Raw genomic sequence first — 16,729 nt, 5'->3', positions numbered from 1 at the left:
TGGATTAGGACCCCTTCTACCCCTCCTCAAAGAACGAAGCACCAAATACCAAGTTTAAAGTCTTTGGTTTAACACAGATAGTATTTAAACCCAGAACCTCTCACATATGAGGTGATTTAACTACTGGAGACTCAAAAATATAATTGTTATAAATATAATCTTACTCATGCATGGCTCTGAACATGGTGGTATAATTCTTCCTCCTTCACAAGAGGGAGTTAAAAATGCACACATCATTACAAGTTCTGGTACATCAGCTGTACAGTTAATGTTGGCTGAATTAAGCAAAGACCATGCAAATTGTGCAGCTTCTGCTTCTGATTGGTGCCCAAGGTAGTTTGGATATGACGTTAAGTTAAAACCAAATGGTTTACAAATGGAGTCGTGGTACGTTGACGTTGCCTCTATACAAATACCTGTAAATACATCATAATAAAACATTACTAATTACAACATCAACAATAAAATCAATTAATTTTAGTTTTTTGAAATATTTAAGCACTAATTGCCATGTCAGAAATAGAAATTACTTTATATATAACAACATCAACACTAAAATAATCCTTTTTTTTTTTTTTAAATATTTAAGCAGTTTTATTGGGTGGAGGATTCTCTATCAGAAATTAATGTAAAGATTGTCTCTAATTCATAAAACAAAAATATAAGTTTTGCCTTGTTCTTCTCCTAAGACCTTCAGTTAATTGCCCATTGAGTTTACTGTAACAGACCCAATGACATCTTTATACAATTAAGCTCTTAGCTCAAATTTCTTTCTACACTCTGGAATTATAATACAAGATTACTTTGAAAATATTTTTACAGCTCAAAAGTATCTGTGAACTACTATAAATTCAGAAAGTATTGCGATGTATTTATTATTTCGTAAAATGCGACATGGTTATAATAGCAATAATTTAAACTTGCATTTTCAAAATTTTTATATATATTACTGTAAACAGGATTTTTCTCAATATCACAATAATCAAAACTGCATTTTAGTCTTAAATGACAAAATCACAATAATAAATGCATGCAACAATAATTATCACTGTATTCAATTTGAAAATTCTGCTTTCTTGACGCAGTTGAAAAATATGCATAAATTTGGTTTTTAATCTCCATTATTTGTGAATTTCTAGTTCTATTGACAAGAGTGTTTAAGAGTTCATGGTTTTATATAAGAATTTTTGTTTACAAAATATAAAAGTAATATGGCTTTATCCACAATAGTTGTGATTAACCTTACCAGGCTCTGATGTAGTGTGTGTTGGTGTCCAAGGTGTTGTCATGTTGGTTTGAACTGAAAATAAAAATCTGAAATTAGTGATTTGATAAAATATCAGCAGAATTAAGGTTTGTCTTAAAGTTTAGAAAAATACCTATAATATGTATGAAAATAAACCATGAATATTCTGTTGACTTATGCAGACAGATAATTGCTTTCTTTAATGTTCATTTAGATGCAAATCTAATCTAAGCAGTCAAGTGACATCATGGGTTCATGTTAGGAACTTCATCAGAGTTTGTATTTCATTATTTACTGTAATATCCGAAATTATTGCGACATTTATCATAATTAAACTTAACAATGTGAGTATCGCAATAAAAATAAGAAACAAACATGACTGGAGCCCCACCCCTTTTTTTACAGGTCAGTAAGCTGTCCCCCACGTTTGAAAAAGTTCTGAATCCACCACTGGATATATATATGCATAGACATTGATAAACAGGATAAAACAGTTTGCCCCCCTCCTCTACAGAACAATCTTAGAGATAGAAAGACAAACAGACAAAGATACAACAGTAAACCCCCCTCCTCAAGATGAACGTAAAGAAGGAGGGAGGAAGGGAGAAAAGGGTTAACAATATAACCCTCCCCCTCATAAATACGAATATAATAATAACATTGCCACATACTTGATGCATCTGAAAAGACTGCTTGAAATCCTCTTTTAGGTACTACACCGTCTGAAAAGAACACAATAAACATCTGCCCAGATGGCGCTGTAACAGGGTTTGGTATTGAACTTCCACAGTAAGATGCTAGCTGTCTACCATCTGATGATGACCCATCATAAATCTATAAATAGACTAACTTCATAAAAATTGTGTGCTCTTTAATATGATATATGTGTTAATCTAAGGAGTTAAGCCTGCCAATTGATATTTTATTGTATGTTTTTCTTTGTTGTGATGTTATGCTATTGTTTCAGAAAAAGGGAGAAAGTTTGGTACCATTAAAAAGTTTAATCCCGCTGCAAATGTTTGCACCTGTCCTAAGTCAGGAATCTGATGTACAGTAGTTGTCGTTTGTTTATGTAATTTATATGTGTTTCTCGTTTCTCGTTTTTTTTATATAGATTAGACCATCAGAGGGGTCCTGATCCGGCAATCCTGGGCTTAAAAACATGAAATCCTGAGGACGTGAACTTAAAGAAATTTAAATCCCAGTATCCTGAAATTCCAAAAAAACATTCCCAGATCCCGAGAGGATCAATCTCTAAATCCTGAGCTTAAAAAGAAACGATCCTAAAACTGGAAAAAAAAATCCTGCCACCCCCCCCCCCCCTTCCTCATTAAACATTTGCACTACTTTCCAATACCTTTATTATCTGCTGAAGGAGCTGGAAACTTATTCTCCAAGACTTAATTAGTATTATAAATAACAAGAATGGGTCCATATAGTACATGAATGCCCCACTCCCACTATCATTTTCTATGTTCAGTGAACCATGAAATCAGGGTCAAAACTCTAATTTGACATTAAAATTAGAAAGATAATATTATATTTAGGAACATGCATATAAAGTTGAAATTTATTAAATTCATTAAAAACTACCTTGACCAAAAACAACTTTAACCTGAAGAGGGACAGACGGATGGACGGACTAATGGATGCACAGACCAGAAAACATAATGCCACTCTTCTATCATAATAAAACTGACTACATGTGTCAAAGTTACTGTCACTTACTGTAACATTATCATAACAGCTACTGCCTGACTGAGCCTCTACTTCAAAATCAACAAACTGCAATGTGATTGGTAGCCAATATGGACTCTGTATCCGATAGTTACAAGTCACTGAATTAGGATAATTGTTGGGGTAATTTGGTGACTCTACCCAGCCATAGGAGGCAAAATGATCTTCGTCACATGACACTGTAATAAAACAAGATTGCATATGCTGCATGAACAGTCTCATCTGAGTTAACAAAGGGGGTAACCAACATATTGACTCAAATAGATTCTCCAATTCAAAATTTTAATTCTTAATTACAAATTATTATTTCAGAGAAGCTTTTTCTTATAAAACCAACAATATAACATTATTATTCATACTTCTCATTGAAAGTTAGTAATATTTCCGCTTTTCGCGGGTATTGCTTAAACCCATAAAATAAGGGGCATGCTAATAACATGAATAAAAGGAACTTAAGGTAGTATGGGAGTATAAATTAATAATGATAGAATTTGTTCTTGCAAAAGAAACTACACTTGTAAAAATATCAATATTGATAAGTTAAAATCTTATAAATTTGTTCTTTTAAACAAAAATTCACATTAATTAGTTATCTGTATTCCTGCATCAAATTTGGTAACTTGATTGAAAATCTGAACCTGATGTTCTCTGTAAATGAACAATCCAAGATGGGGAAAGACACCTATACCACCTTCCGACTGTGTGGGGACTGTAAAGCCACTCAAAGGTTGTTTAACACTTCCATCATCTCCTTACCACCTTAACAAAACTTACCATTCCCATTGGAGGGTGTAGTTGTGTTACTTATTGTCGGCACAGGCGCTGGAAAAATAAAATAATAATTCTTATATGATTTGAATATTAATAGATTATCGTTAATCATCTCAATGAGATTGATTTTATTGCTTGAGCTGACATGGCAAAAGTGAGAAAAGCAATCAAGATGAGATAACCAATGATAATCTGTTTATCGCTATTTTCCTATGACGAGGTTGTTAATTTCATTGACAACGAACACTTGCCCCCTTGGTTTCTAGCGATAATTTTTTCATTTCACTCTACTGTGCTGAGAAGGAAATTATCAGCCAGTAAGATCAAAGGAAATTTTTGAAAAATAGCGATAATAGGGAATACATTAATATGATTGGTGGAGAGGGTTTCTGAAAGTGTCTCTTGACTTTATTTATTTTTCAATAGTGATGTTGCTAGAACTACTTTCCCTAACCAATGTAGCGAGCAATAATAACACAAACCAGCTCCAAGTTTCTTACTTTTGTTTGTTTGTAAGTGAATTGGTCCTGTTTATACACCAAAACTCCTTTAAAAAGGCATTTAATCCTATAATAATCATATATTCATAAAATTAAGTAGATTAGATAAGAGTGTCAAATTTCAAATGAAGTGGATGTACAGGGCTCAAGCTACTCCAGAATTTCAGGGAGAAGTGACTTCTCTTTTTGAGAATGGTAGGGAGAAGTGGGGAGACATCAGGGAGAAGTGGGGAGAAGTGGTTCACTTTGCTATATTATCGTGTCGCGTACTAGTTTTATGTTCCTTGTGTATAATATGCAGTATTTAATGTAATCTGTATATTGCATGTGCTATTCTAAGTAACTGTGCATTTTTAATCTCTGTTTGATGCTTTAGGGCTCTTGTGATGATCCAGACTCAAGTTTAGGAGTGAAAAAAGCCAATACAAGACATATTTTTGTTGCAGATTATAGCATAATAAACAAATACAATATCATTCAGATTTCAATTTTATTGAGTAGTCACTAGTCAATTCATTACATATATACATTAACAACATGCATAAAGACATAAATATAATAAATAACAACAGAATAATGAAAAGAAAACAAGATATATATGCACTATTTCAATGTTCACTGCACTATAAAATGTCACAAAATGATTGAACTTTAAAAACAAACTACTATAGGCACTATTTACTGTAATAACATCCAACTTATAGATATCATATTTTAACATCACTTTCTTTATAAACCTTCATTAGACAAGGCATACAAGCAACATAGCAATTAATGATTTCATATATTTTTCAATACACAGATATGTACATTTATCATTAAAATCATCAAAAAACCAGTTTACTGTCTGTAAACTTTTCTAGCTTTCATACCCTTCCACTCATTGAGAGCTTCATCAAAGTCAAAATTGTAAATGTGAGGTCCATTCTCAGAAATCATCATGAGATCATTCAAAACCATGTTAGACATGGAGGTTCTTAATCTACTCAGAATCCTATTCTGAGTAGAAAATCCCCTCTCACAAGGCACACTAGAAATTGGTATTAAAATAGCCAATTCTAGGAGCTTGACAAGGTTTGGAAGGATCTCATGATAATTTCTGAAAACTGATTCCACACATGAAGACAAGTTTGAATTGCTGAAGTTCCCAATAACTAACCTCTTATACTGCCTGTACTCTGACACACACTCTACTCTCTCTATACCAAGACGTTCTTCAAATTTGTCAAGGATGAAGGTTAGTTCATCCATGCCAAATTTGAACAAAGTCTGGCTACCCTCTCTCTCTGCCTTAACAATACAAGCAGGTACAAACAAAGAAAACTTACTGAGCATATCACTCTCACTAAACCTATCTTCTAGATTACCCACAATGCCATCTACATACTCTGACAATACTCTCTTAACCATGCCCTTCTGCTGTGTGTAATACCTCAACTCTACCTCGCTTACCTGCTCCTCACTATCAGTCTCACTCTCAGAGTCACTCTCAAATCCTTCAAACCCCTCAACATTCAACTTTACATTCTGGTCTACAACTTTCTTACTACTTTCACTCACCTTCCTTTTATACAAAACCCTGTCATCTACACACTCAACAAACTCATCTAATGCCTCAACGTACATACCTGCACTCTCTTTCATATCTTTCAAAGCATCTATTGTACACTGAACAATGGGTTGCACCTTGCTGAAATCAGCACTTTCAGTCTGAAAAACTTTAGACATTCTAGTTAAAAATGGTAAAATATCTAACAGTAAATGTGTGAACATAATAAATCTGTATTGAGTTACTTCATTATGAAGTCCCTTAGCAGTAGGGTTAGATGCTGCCTCGTGACTCAAAGCAACTACGAGTGCTGGGAAAGTCCTAAAGATTACTTGCACAGCACGATCTAAACTTAACCAACGCACGGAGTGTACCTCTGCATATTTCAGTTCTGGTAAGTTGAGAAGACTTTGTATTTGACGTAATTTGTTCGATCTTAAAGCACTATTGCTGAAGTAGTGAAAGATGTTTGATACAGTTCTAGAATATGACTGGAGTTCTGTTATGGATCTAGCTGCTTGTGATGTGGCTAATGAACACTTGTGTGCTGCGCAGTGAACCCCTATAAGTGTTGGTACATGTTCCCTTAACCTTACTACAACACCTGTTTTTTTACCGGTCATCACTGATGCCCCATCGGTACTGATACCATAGAGTTTGTTAATGTCTAAGCCATTTGATTTGAGATCGGTCAGAACTAAGTTGGTTATCATCTCAGCATTGGCGGTGCCTGAGGATATCTGTATGTTTGACAGAAAGCATGTCTCTTTGACGTGGTTGTGAATATATTCTACAAAAGTTATCAACCGTTTTTTGTTGGCGAGATCTGTTGATTCATCTATAGATATGGAAAATCCGGCAGAATTGTTGATGTCGAAAATCTTGTTTTTCTTAACAATACTTGACAATACAGACTGAAATTCAGTGATACTTTGATGACTCGTGTATGCTACAGTGTCAAGAGGAACTTCTTGGGTTGTATTTAACAATTCTAAGAGTGGCTTAAATTGAGCTTTTGATTGTTCTTGCTTGGCAAGGTGATATGCAGCTTTTAGATACAATTTAACAACTTTATCATCTTTAGACATTTGCTTTACCACTATATCCTTAATACCTGTGTCTGTATTGATACTAGTGTTCTTCTGTCTGGTGATAGCCATTAGGTGGTCACCAGCTGAAAATTAAAAGATCGTTTTTATTTTCGGTTGAATGTAAAGATAATTTTATATTCATGTAATACAACTTATTTAATTTTTTATTCAAATAATGTTCTACTCTTTATTATCTATTTGTTCATTCACTATCGTATATTATGTGAACCCCATCAAGACCCTCCTAATACAACTTCATGTAACATCCTAAATCACTATCGATTATTACCTTTAACCGATAGCTATCTATACAAGATAGGTAAATATTGTAGACCGCCTGTCGTGTGTGTATAATAAAAGTGTCAAATCGACACGAGTCGGTAATTAATAGGTAGACCTGATCGGACTTTAAGCGAGACAACAGAAAATGATATTAAATCAAATTTAGATTAATTTTTCATGAGCCATTTCCAAAAGATACATCGATCAATCTTATCTCTACCCCGATTGATTATGCAAATGAACCTATATTTTGGCAAATTCATTAGATTACAATAAAATATTAAAAGAAATATCGTGTTTCCTAACATCTTTCAGCACGAATTTACGTTTACCCTTAATACTTAAACACATATTTCCTAAAAAAAATATTTATCCACGATTACAAATGTGAATCGTTACATTTTTTTACTTCTATTCATTGACGATCAACGAAAAATATTTTCTTTTATCTTAAGGATATAAATTAAGTAGTAGCGAATCGTTACATTTTTTTACTTCTATTCATTGGCGATCAACGAAAAATATTTTCTATTATCTTCAGGAAATAAATTAATTGTCAATTAATGATACAATTATAAAGAAGCATTTCATAATATAAGTCTCAAAGGCGTACTTTTATGTACTGGTTAAATAAATCAAGAGCATAAGATGTCTGCAAGTAACTATAAAATATAAATATAAACGACTTACATTTTGCATGTCTAGAATGGTTTGTAGTTTTCTGAGGCTTGTCATGTCCTATGGAATATTTATTACTGAATTTAGCATCCCGACACAAAACACAATGCCACATATTGAAAGTATCCTTGACGTACCAGTCATAAGAGTTCTGAGACATAGTTTTACAAAACTTTTTCTGTGGAGGAGTATTTTCCAAATCACTAGTAGCAGCTTTCCGTTTTAACGGAGCTGGCGATTTTAGCCACGATTGGAGAGACATTTTTAAGAATGATTAACCATTTTTCAGTGTTGCTGAATTTATCAACTTCGAAGCTTGGGTATAAACAAAAAGAAACAAATATCCCGACATTATTAGACGAACTCAATTTCCATTGTCCCAAGCGCGATACAAGCTGTGAAATTCCTGATACATTAAATACCTTTAATCAAGAAAAATCAACTTTTTGTCACAACAAGTTATCTAATTAATTTTAACTTGTTTCTGATCATTAGTCCTGATCACTTTGTAATTAAAATAGATCGAAGCCCTTGTAAGTAATCATTAGGAAATTAAATGACTATGTCGGCATTTTCTTCATTCTATCTTTTTCTTAATCAATAAGATACAAGAAATAATTTGAAAATATGTTATTTGCAACGATAAAAATATTAAAAATGAAAAAATATCGCATCTCGGGATACGGATACACATTCACTTTCCGACACGTTTTTTAGTTTAGTATCAAACACACACTTGTTATTCCCCTTTGATAAACAATGTCGACATTGTTTTGGTGCTAACGAGTATGTTTTCTGTTTAGTCGATACAGAAGCACAAACAGTTCAGGGAATTTAACAAATAATTATTAATAATTCACGGATTTCAATGAAAATATTTACCGATTTACTGCAAAAAATCGGCGGGCGACTGAAGGCGACTTGCACAAATTTGAAAGCGACTTGACTTCGCTTTTGAGGGTCGAGCAAAGCGAAGTGACGGACGGGAAGGCGACTTCTTCGCCCAAGTCGCCCGGTAGCGTGAGCCCTGGATGTAAGCAATTAAAGGCAACTGTATGGCCTTCAACAATGAGAAATAATGATACAGTACAGTTGGTTATAAAAGGCTCTGTTATGAAAAATATAAAACAATTCAATTGAGAAAACTAATGGCCTAATTTATAACAAAACAATTTACAAAAACAAATATGACAGACATGAACCAACAACCACTGAACTACAAGTGCCAGATTTAAGAGAAAGACACATAACGAAAGTAAACATTGGTTGTTTCAAAATCTAAAGGACTCTGGGTAATTTCTTTGTTCTTACCCAAAAACATCAGGCCACTGTTTAGGCAGTGTCAGGGTTTGGAAGGCACCTTTTTTTTATGGCCATCACCATGCATACAATCTCATTTTACTTTGCATACATAACCACAAAGTTAAATCTTTCTGCCATCTGCAAACCCATAAAAAAATAATTAAAGTGCCTTCAAAGTCTTCCCGCCCAAATATTTTTTTCTATACAAAATCCTACAGCACTCAAACTTACTTGATGGAATACGATCGTAATAATGTATGCATTGTTGATTGCTATAGTAGGAAGGAAATGAGGCACACATTTGAGTGATATTTTCTAGTCCTGGAATATTATGTAATCCACAAGTCATGGCCACATCTGAAAACAAAAGTTATTGTCATTTAATTTGCATACTTGAATTCTGAACATTCAAAAATTTTGGGATATTTTTGTGATTGGGAAAATTCAATCTGATTAAAATTCAGATCTGTAGCCATCTTTACAAGGATCTGAACACAATTTCATTCTACTTTCTGATTGAAAGTCCCTCAGGGATCCTCTGGTTTTGTCTAGTTGATACACACATTCAAAAAGTTGAAGGCTGAAGTTTCATTGGTTGATGTAATAATTACCAGAACAGAAAGTATAAGTGTTGTAAGCAAAGATTGAACACATGATCTTTATTGTAATCAGATTGGTGAAATTTCAATTTTCAACAATTGCAATATAACAAAACCTTGTAAAAGACATCACATCTAGAACAAAATTTAGGAAAAAAATCTTTTTTTCAATTTTCTAATAGGCTAGTTTGTAATCACACTTTGGTGAAACCTTGAAATCAAATATCCATTGAAATAAATGAATTCATGGCATTTGTCATAAATTTTGTTAGAAGAAAAAACAGCATCACATGATTTTTTTTTTATTAAATTTTCTATAATTTTTTATGCTTACTTTGGAAAAACCATGTTATCAATTATCCATGAAAATAAATGAATTGATAGTTAATACAATTTCCATATTAACAAAATATCTATGTCATTGCTATAAATATAAACTTACCGTAGCATGGCTCTAAACATGGTGGTATAACTCTTCCTCCTTCACAGGAGGGAGTTAAAATTGAGCACATCATTACATATACTGGTACAGGGCTAGAATTTATTGTACAGTTGAGGTAATTTAGTAGGAATGATGCTACCTGGCTAGCCTCTGCTTCTGATTGGAGTCCAGCAAAGTTAGGATATGACGTTAAGTTAAAGCCAAATGGTTTACAATAGTAGTTATGGTAATCTGATGTGGCCTCTATACACACAGCTGTAAATATATCATAGAAATTACTAAATATAACATCAACATTTTATTGTTTTAAATTCTAGAAGATGCCCACGAGATTGTGGTACAATTGGGCAAGTGTTGATACAAAGAGTAATTAAATTTCACAGGCAGTATGTCAACTCACCATGCACGAAAGCTTATAAGACTTGGATTGATAACGATCTTCTAATTTGGATATTTTCTCAAAATTGATGTTTTTTGTGGAAAAAAGATTATTTCAAAGACAAATTTAGGAAGTAAAAAACACTTTATTTATATACTGTGGATTCATTATTTTTCGTTGGATACCAATTTTTCATGGATTTTGTGGATACAGGTGATCCACGAAATTAAAAGTTCAACAAATAGCAAGTTTTCTATAGACTTCACTGTATGCAGACTTCGGCAAAACCACAAAAATAAATATTCACGAACATGCAAGTTTTCCTTAATGCACGAAAATTGGTACCCACGAAAATAAATAAATCCACAGTACTAATATTAACATCAACATTTTACTTTATTTAAGAACTGCTTTCAGAATTTGAATGAAGGATTTTATTCCAATCTATAAAGTAAAACATAAGTTTTGCCGTGTTATTCTCATACAACCTTCAGATATTTCCCCATGAGTTTTACTCTTACCAACCTAAATGAAATGATCAAAGGAAACTGTCAGATCAAATTTTTTAATACACTCTTCAGTAAAATAATTAAACAAATTACTGGGAAAATGTTATTGTAGGTCAAAAATGTCTGCCTACTATTCAATTTGAAAATTCTACTTTCTCAATTGCAGATATATTGAAACTTTCTCAATGCAGTAGAAAAAATATCCATAAAATTGGTGTTTAAGTTTCTTTGTTAATTTCTAGTTCTATTGATTTGGGAGTTTCAGAGTACATAGTTTTACTTTCAGGATTTAAATCAAAATATCAAAGGATATTTTTTGCAATTTAAATGGATGATTCTGATGAACAACTTTTATTCACAAAAACTACTTCCCTATGGTGTAAAAGTACTATTAAATTTGTGATGATGGTGTTGTGGTACTTTGGTTAGGCATTGTAGTGGTATTACTGCCAGCACTTGTAAATGGGGTTTGAAGAATGTGGAGTATTATGGAGAAAAAGTGCAGAATGGTGTACAAGTACTATCCCAGTAAATACCTGATTGTATTGTTGTATTACTTGGTGGAGCCATTGTAGTGGTGTTACCTCCAGCACTTGGATGTGTAGTACTCTCTGGTTCAGACATCAAATCTATAAAAATCAAATATTACAAAAACATTACATTGAGCACATTTTTGTTTAGTTATTGAGCTTTTAATTTTGCCATTTGATAAGGAACTTTCTATTTAGAATTTTCCATGGAGTTTGGTATTTTAGCCATTTACTTTTTAGCTAGCTGATGATAATTTTTTAATCAAAGGATTGGATAAGGAAATTTGACGAATCTTTGAAAATAAATTTGACACTTTGGTGGTGGTCAATTACTTTATAAAATTTATCATTATTAACCATAATGCAAATTTATCTAAAAAAAACATTACACTTCTATGCATAGTACTCATTTTATAATAGTGCATTTGTTGTTTCTAAGGCGAAAAAAATACTTCACAATTAATGGAAATGAATAGTTTCAACTTTTAAAAAGCTTTAAACAACACCAAAATACATCTTTGAAAATAAATTTGACACTTTGGTGGTGGTCAATTACTTTATAAAATTTATCATTATTAACCATAATGCAAATTTATCTAAAAAAAACATTACACTTCTATGCATAGTACTCATTTTATAATAGTGCATTTGTTGTTTCTAAGGCGAAAAAAATACTTCACAATTAATGGAAATGAATAGTTTCAACTTTTAAAAAGCTTTAAACAACACCAAAATACATTAAATCTAGCAAAAATACATTAATTTAATCAATTATAACAATTTTTCTTATCTATAAATATGATCGAAAAACTGTCTTTAAACAACAATCTTCTACAATAAAATCATAGTTAATAACTAGAACACTGCCAGTTACAAAAATGTTTAATAAATTTTCACTGAATCTCAGCAATAGAAAAAGGTTTAGATGAGAACAGTGCAGGTAGAATTTTTTGGGGGGGTTAACTTAATACTAACCTTTAATATGCATTTGACTTGGGTCTACATGAACTACATCTGATAAAATATTTCCCACCATGTTGGTATCCATCGTCATCATAGAACCATCTGACATCATAGCGTAACGAGCTCTAAACACTAGGTTAAACATTATCATAACATTGCCATGAAATTCACTGCAAAATAAATGAAAAAAACTTTACACTACAGGACTAGTTGTTTACCAAAATTCAAATCCTGTAACAAACAGAAACTGAGGGAATGCATGAACTCCAAATTTTTTAATGAATTTTATAAACCACCCCCTGGGCTAATACAACTGCATACCAAATATCATTGACTTTCCACTAGTGGTTCACCATAAACTACATCTATTAACAATCTAATACATCCTTGATGCTACCGTCACCGTAAACAGAATACCTATGTCTCGCCTTTTGACTCCATCAATGCGAGACAAAAAACTTAGGTAAGCTAGTAAATTCACAGGTCAGTTGACACAAATGCATTAATGAGAATTAACTTTCAATTTTAGGGTAATGGAAATACCTTTACTGGCTTTACTGACACTTCTCCACTTATTCAATTATTAATGTGGTACATAATACTAAAGGGAGATAACTCTGTAAAAATCAGTTGAACGTTTTTATCACATTCTATTGTTAAGGAAATATTAAGCTTCTCAGTGATCATAATTAGTGTGTGTCAAACTGCTATATATCCCATGAAATTTTTCCAATAAAATGTGTGGTTCAATTTTTTCCAATTTTTTATTATTTTGACAAAGGGTTATAAAGTAAATATTCTGTCAAAATTTTATGAAAATTAAACGAGCCAAATTAATTTAAGTCAAGGTGTTTGGTTCAGAAATGGCCAATTGATGTCCCCATATGTGATAAAACAATACTGTTATCTCATAAATCTCTATCATAAATCTGCGAAACAAGAGAAGGACTACTGTAAATTCAGAAATTATTGCGATGTTTTTATAATTGCAAAAAATGGGATAGGGTTATATTCGCAATAATTCAAACTTTCATTTAGATATTTTTTATATGAATAAAACGGGATTTTTCACAATATTGCAAAAATTAAAATCACATTTTAGTCCAAAATGACAAAATCGCAATGATAAATGCACGTAATAATTTCGGAATTTACAGTGTAGTCCACACAATACCTGATTTTATGAAAGTGAAAACCTTCATATATCTGTGACATAGGCATAGAACTGGACAAAGACCTAGACATGGATGTTGAATTATCCATTGATGACATGTATTGCTGCATTTTAACTTCCATCTAAAATTGAAAAGAAAATTTAATAAGAAAATAACAACATAAGTATGTTTGATAACTTTTAAAAACAACAAATTTTAAAACTTTGAGATTGAAATACATGCAACTATGCTGATTAAAATATAACTATAGGTCTACATACTATAGTTTACTTTGAGGTATGGGTTGTGCTCATTGAAGGCCTTATGGTGACCTGTAGTTAATTTTTGTGTCATTTAGTCACTTGTGGAGAGTTGTCTCATTAGCACCATACCACATCTCGGGTTTTTTTTATTGGGATGTTATTATGAAGAAAAGTGGAAAAGAAGTCAGGCTTTCTAAACCATGTGTTGTTTGTTGTTTTTAACCCTTTTTTTAAAGTGGAGTCAGTGGTCTAGGCAGTCTGTTGTTCTCATCCTTATTCAAAGGATCTTTATTACCCCTTTTTAATTGATATAGGAAGATGTGGTATGAGTGCCAATGAGACAACTCTCCACCCAATTAACAATTTATAAAAGTAAATATTTATTATCTAAGTGGTTGTACAAGTTGCCATGATTTTTGCATTTGTTTCAAATATCATTGAACAATTTAGGATTGTATTGTGTATAATATTGATAATACCTGTTGTATTTCCAACATTAACATTTGATACGCAGGTGAATCAGTATCATTGTAGGCAGGGGTCCAGCTCATATTAATCATCCTAAGTTGTACAAAGAAAATCACCGTACCATTGGGAACAGAGCTGGAGGTTGTTGTAGAAATATTTGGATGCCAATGTGTTGTGTTTGGCAATGCTGTTGGTGAAAAGTTGCCAGATTTGGTTGTTGTGGACATGTTATGTGGTTGCCAATGTGTTGTGTTTGGCAAAGCAGTTGGTGAAAAGTTGCCAGATTTGGTTGTTGTGGACATGTGTGATTGCCAATGTGTTGTGTTTGGCAAAGCTGTTGGTGAGAAGTTGCCAGATTTAGTTGTTGAGGACATGTTATGTGGTTGCAAATGTGTTGTGTTTGGCATGGCTGTTGGTGAAAAGTTGCCAGATTTGGTTGTTGAGGACATGTTGTGTGATTGCCAATGTGTTGTGTTTGGCAATGCTGTTGTAGTTGGTGTAACAAAGTTGCCAGCTTTGGTTGTTGAAGACATGTTATGTGGTTGAGAAAATGTTGTTTTAAGCGTTGCTGTTGTCGTATTGGTTGTTGAATCCTTGACAGGTGTTGTTGTTGTTGACATTGGTGTTAAATCTGAAAAAAGCAAGAGTAATTTAAAAATAGCAAATACATGTTTATTCAAATATAAAGTTTATTTTTTAAAACATCACAATGGAAGAAAGAAATCTGTGTCATAATAATTTCATAACATGCTTTTTATTACACATAACAAGTTGGAGTAAATGACTTAAAACTTAAATGTAAACTTTTCCATAGTTTTGAAAAAATGCTTCTAAAGTATTGCTCATTGTTGAAGGCCATACAGTGACCTATGGTTGTTATTTTCTGTGTCATTTTGGTCTCTTGTAGAGAGTTGTCTCATTGGCAATCATACCACATCTTCTTTTTTATATTCTAAAGTATAATTGTATTCATTAACTTACCATTGAAAACCCAATGATCAAATTTTATTTATAGTACTTATTGCATTTATTGTACACATAAAACAAACCTGTTATGATAAAATCGTCTCTATCTATTTTTAGACCAGCTGATAAAATGTCTTTGATGGTCAACCAGTCCAGCATCATTTGAGAACCATCTGATTTCTTAGCATAACGACCTTTGAACTCCAGATTGAACATTATTTCAACATTTTCATTCAATGGACTGAAATATCAAAAATGTAATTTTAATTTCATACTTTAAGGTGGTACCTAACACAACAGGGAGATAACTCTGTAAAATCAGCAGAATGTTTTAATGATGTTGTGTTCATAAGGGAATATCAAGCTTCTCAATGATCAAAATAAGTGTTTGTCAAACTGCTATATAACCAATGTGATTTTTCTAATTAAACGGTTGGTTTAAATTTTTTAAAATTTTTATATTTTTGTCAAAAGGTCAAAGTAAATAATTTGACAAAATATTAAGAAAATTAAACGAGCCAAATTAAATTTAGTTAAAGTGTTGGGTACCACATTAATCAAAACATTCAGAGCATTAATAGTTTCTTAAATAGTCTTATTGAAAAGCATCTTTGCTAGCCAAGGGTTAGGATTTGACCCTTCTAGTGGCTGGATCATAATTCCTTGGTTAGCAAAATATAATTGTAAGGGCTTATTTGATATTTTTCATAAAAAAGACTGAATATAACTATATAGGTTGCACTTTGTAATAACAGCTGTTTCCCAAACCATGCGGGAGATATATAATTTTCATAGATATTTTGTTTTGTTTATGTACTGGTTCCCAGATATGATCTCTATGTTGCGATTCTCATGGTGACATGATTTAGGAAAGGTACTGCTGACAGAGTATAAATACACAGGGATAGCGGACAAATTGAATTTTGAGGAAGACCCTATTGGTGAACGGAGGGGTAGTACAAAATTTCAAAATAAGTTTATAAACTCTTGAAAGTTTTGGGAACATAGATATTGAAAATATGCCGCACACGGGCGCACAGCCCTACATTTGACATTTGATAAAAATGGAAATGCATATGAACTTTTTAATCAAGGATATAATTTTTTTCGAATCATCAAAATAAAAGTGGGACAGTTTTAGCAGGAGTTCTTATGTGACCATTTAACTGTCTATACTTACAGAAGTGCAACCTAGACAGTTGCTGACTTTTCTATTGTAAAAAAATCTTTTCATAGTTTATTCATTTGTTTAAAACAAGATTTAGTATATAAAAAAGAACTTTTCATAGATACAATGTAT

General features: G+C 32.3%; 2 protein-coding genes across 2 annotated transcripts in view; both read right to left on the bottom strand.

The window, feature by feature from the left end:
* LOC139498060 (MAM and LDL-receptor class A domain-containing protein 2-like) overlaps nucleotides 1-16,729 on the bottom strand; it is a 257,555-nt gene that overhangs the window by 103,333 nt on the left and 137,493 nt on the right. Inside the window, exons 9-20 of the mRNA XM_071286361.1 lie at nucleotides 15,513-15,670; nucleotides 14,475-15,094; nucleotides 13,753-13,874; nucleotides 12,591-12,748; nucleotides 11,622-11,714; nucleotides 10,198-10,452; nucleotides 9,388-9,513; nucleotides 3,758-3,805; nucleotides 2,975-3,162; nucleotides 1,918-2,080; nucleotides 1,247-1,300; nucleotides 165-416 (exon numbers count right to left, since the gene is read on the bottom strand). Coding sequence (XP_071142462.1) covers nucleotides 165-416; nucleotides 1,247-1,300; nucleotides 1,918-2,080; nucleotides 2,975-3,162; nucleotides 3,758-3,805; nucleotides 9,388-9,513; nucleotides 10,198-10,452; nucleotides 11,622-11,714; nucleotides 12,591-12,748; nucleotides 13,753-13,874; nucleotides 14,475-15,094; nucleotides 15,513-15,670 — 2,237 coding nt within the window. The remainder of the gene's footprint in view (nucleotides 1-164; nucleotides 417-1,246; nucleotides 1,301-1,917; nucleotides 2,081-2,974; nucleotides 3,163-3,757; nucleotides 3,806-9,387; nucleotides 9,514-10,197; nucleotides 10,453-11,621; nucleotides 11,715-12,590; nucleotides 12,749-13,752; nucleotides 13,875-14,474; nucleotides 15,095-15,512; nucleotides 15,671-16,729) is intronic.
* Nucleotides 4,731-8,254, bottom strand: LOC139498061 (zinc finger protein 862-like). Its single transcript, XM_071286362.1, has 2 exons — nucleotides 7,867-8,254; nucleotides 4,731-6,977 (listed from the first exon to the last, which is right to left on the bottom strand). Exons 1-2 carry the CDS (start codon nucleotides 8,114-8,116, stop codon nucleotides 5,095-5,097), a joined length of 2,133 nt encoding a protein of 710 aa, XP_071142463.1. The 5' UTR covers nucleotides 8,117-8,254; the 3' UTR covers nucleotides 4,731-5,094.

The sequence above is a fragment of the Mytilus edulis genome, chromosome 12 (genome assembly GCF_963676685.1).
Source record: "Mytilus edulis chromosome 12, xbMytEdul2.2, whole genome shotgun sequence".
In the NCBI taxonomy this organism is placed as follows: domain Eukaryota; kingdom Metazoa; phylum Mollusca; class Bivalvia; order Mytilida; family Mytilidae; genus Mytilus; species Mytilus edulis.
Note: the sequence above shows the minus strand (reverse complement) of the source record. Positions and strands in the feature narration are given on the sequence as shown.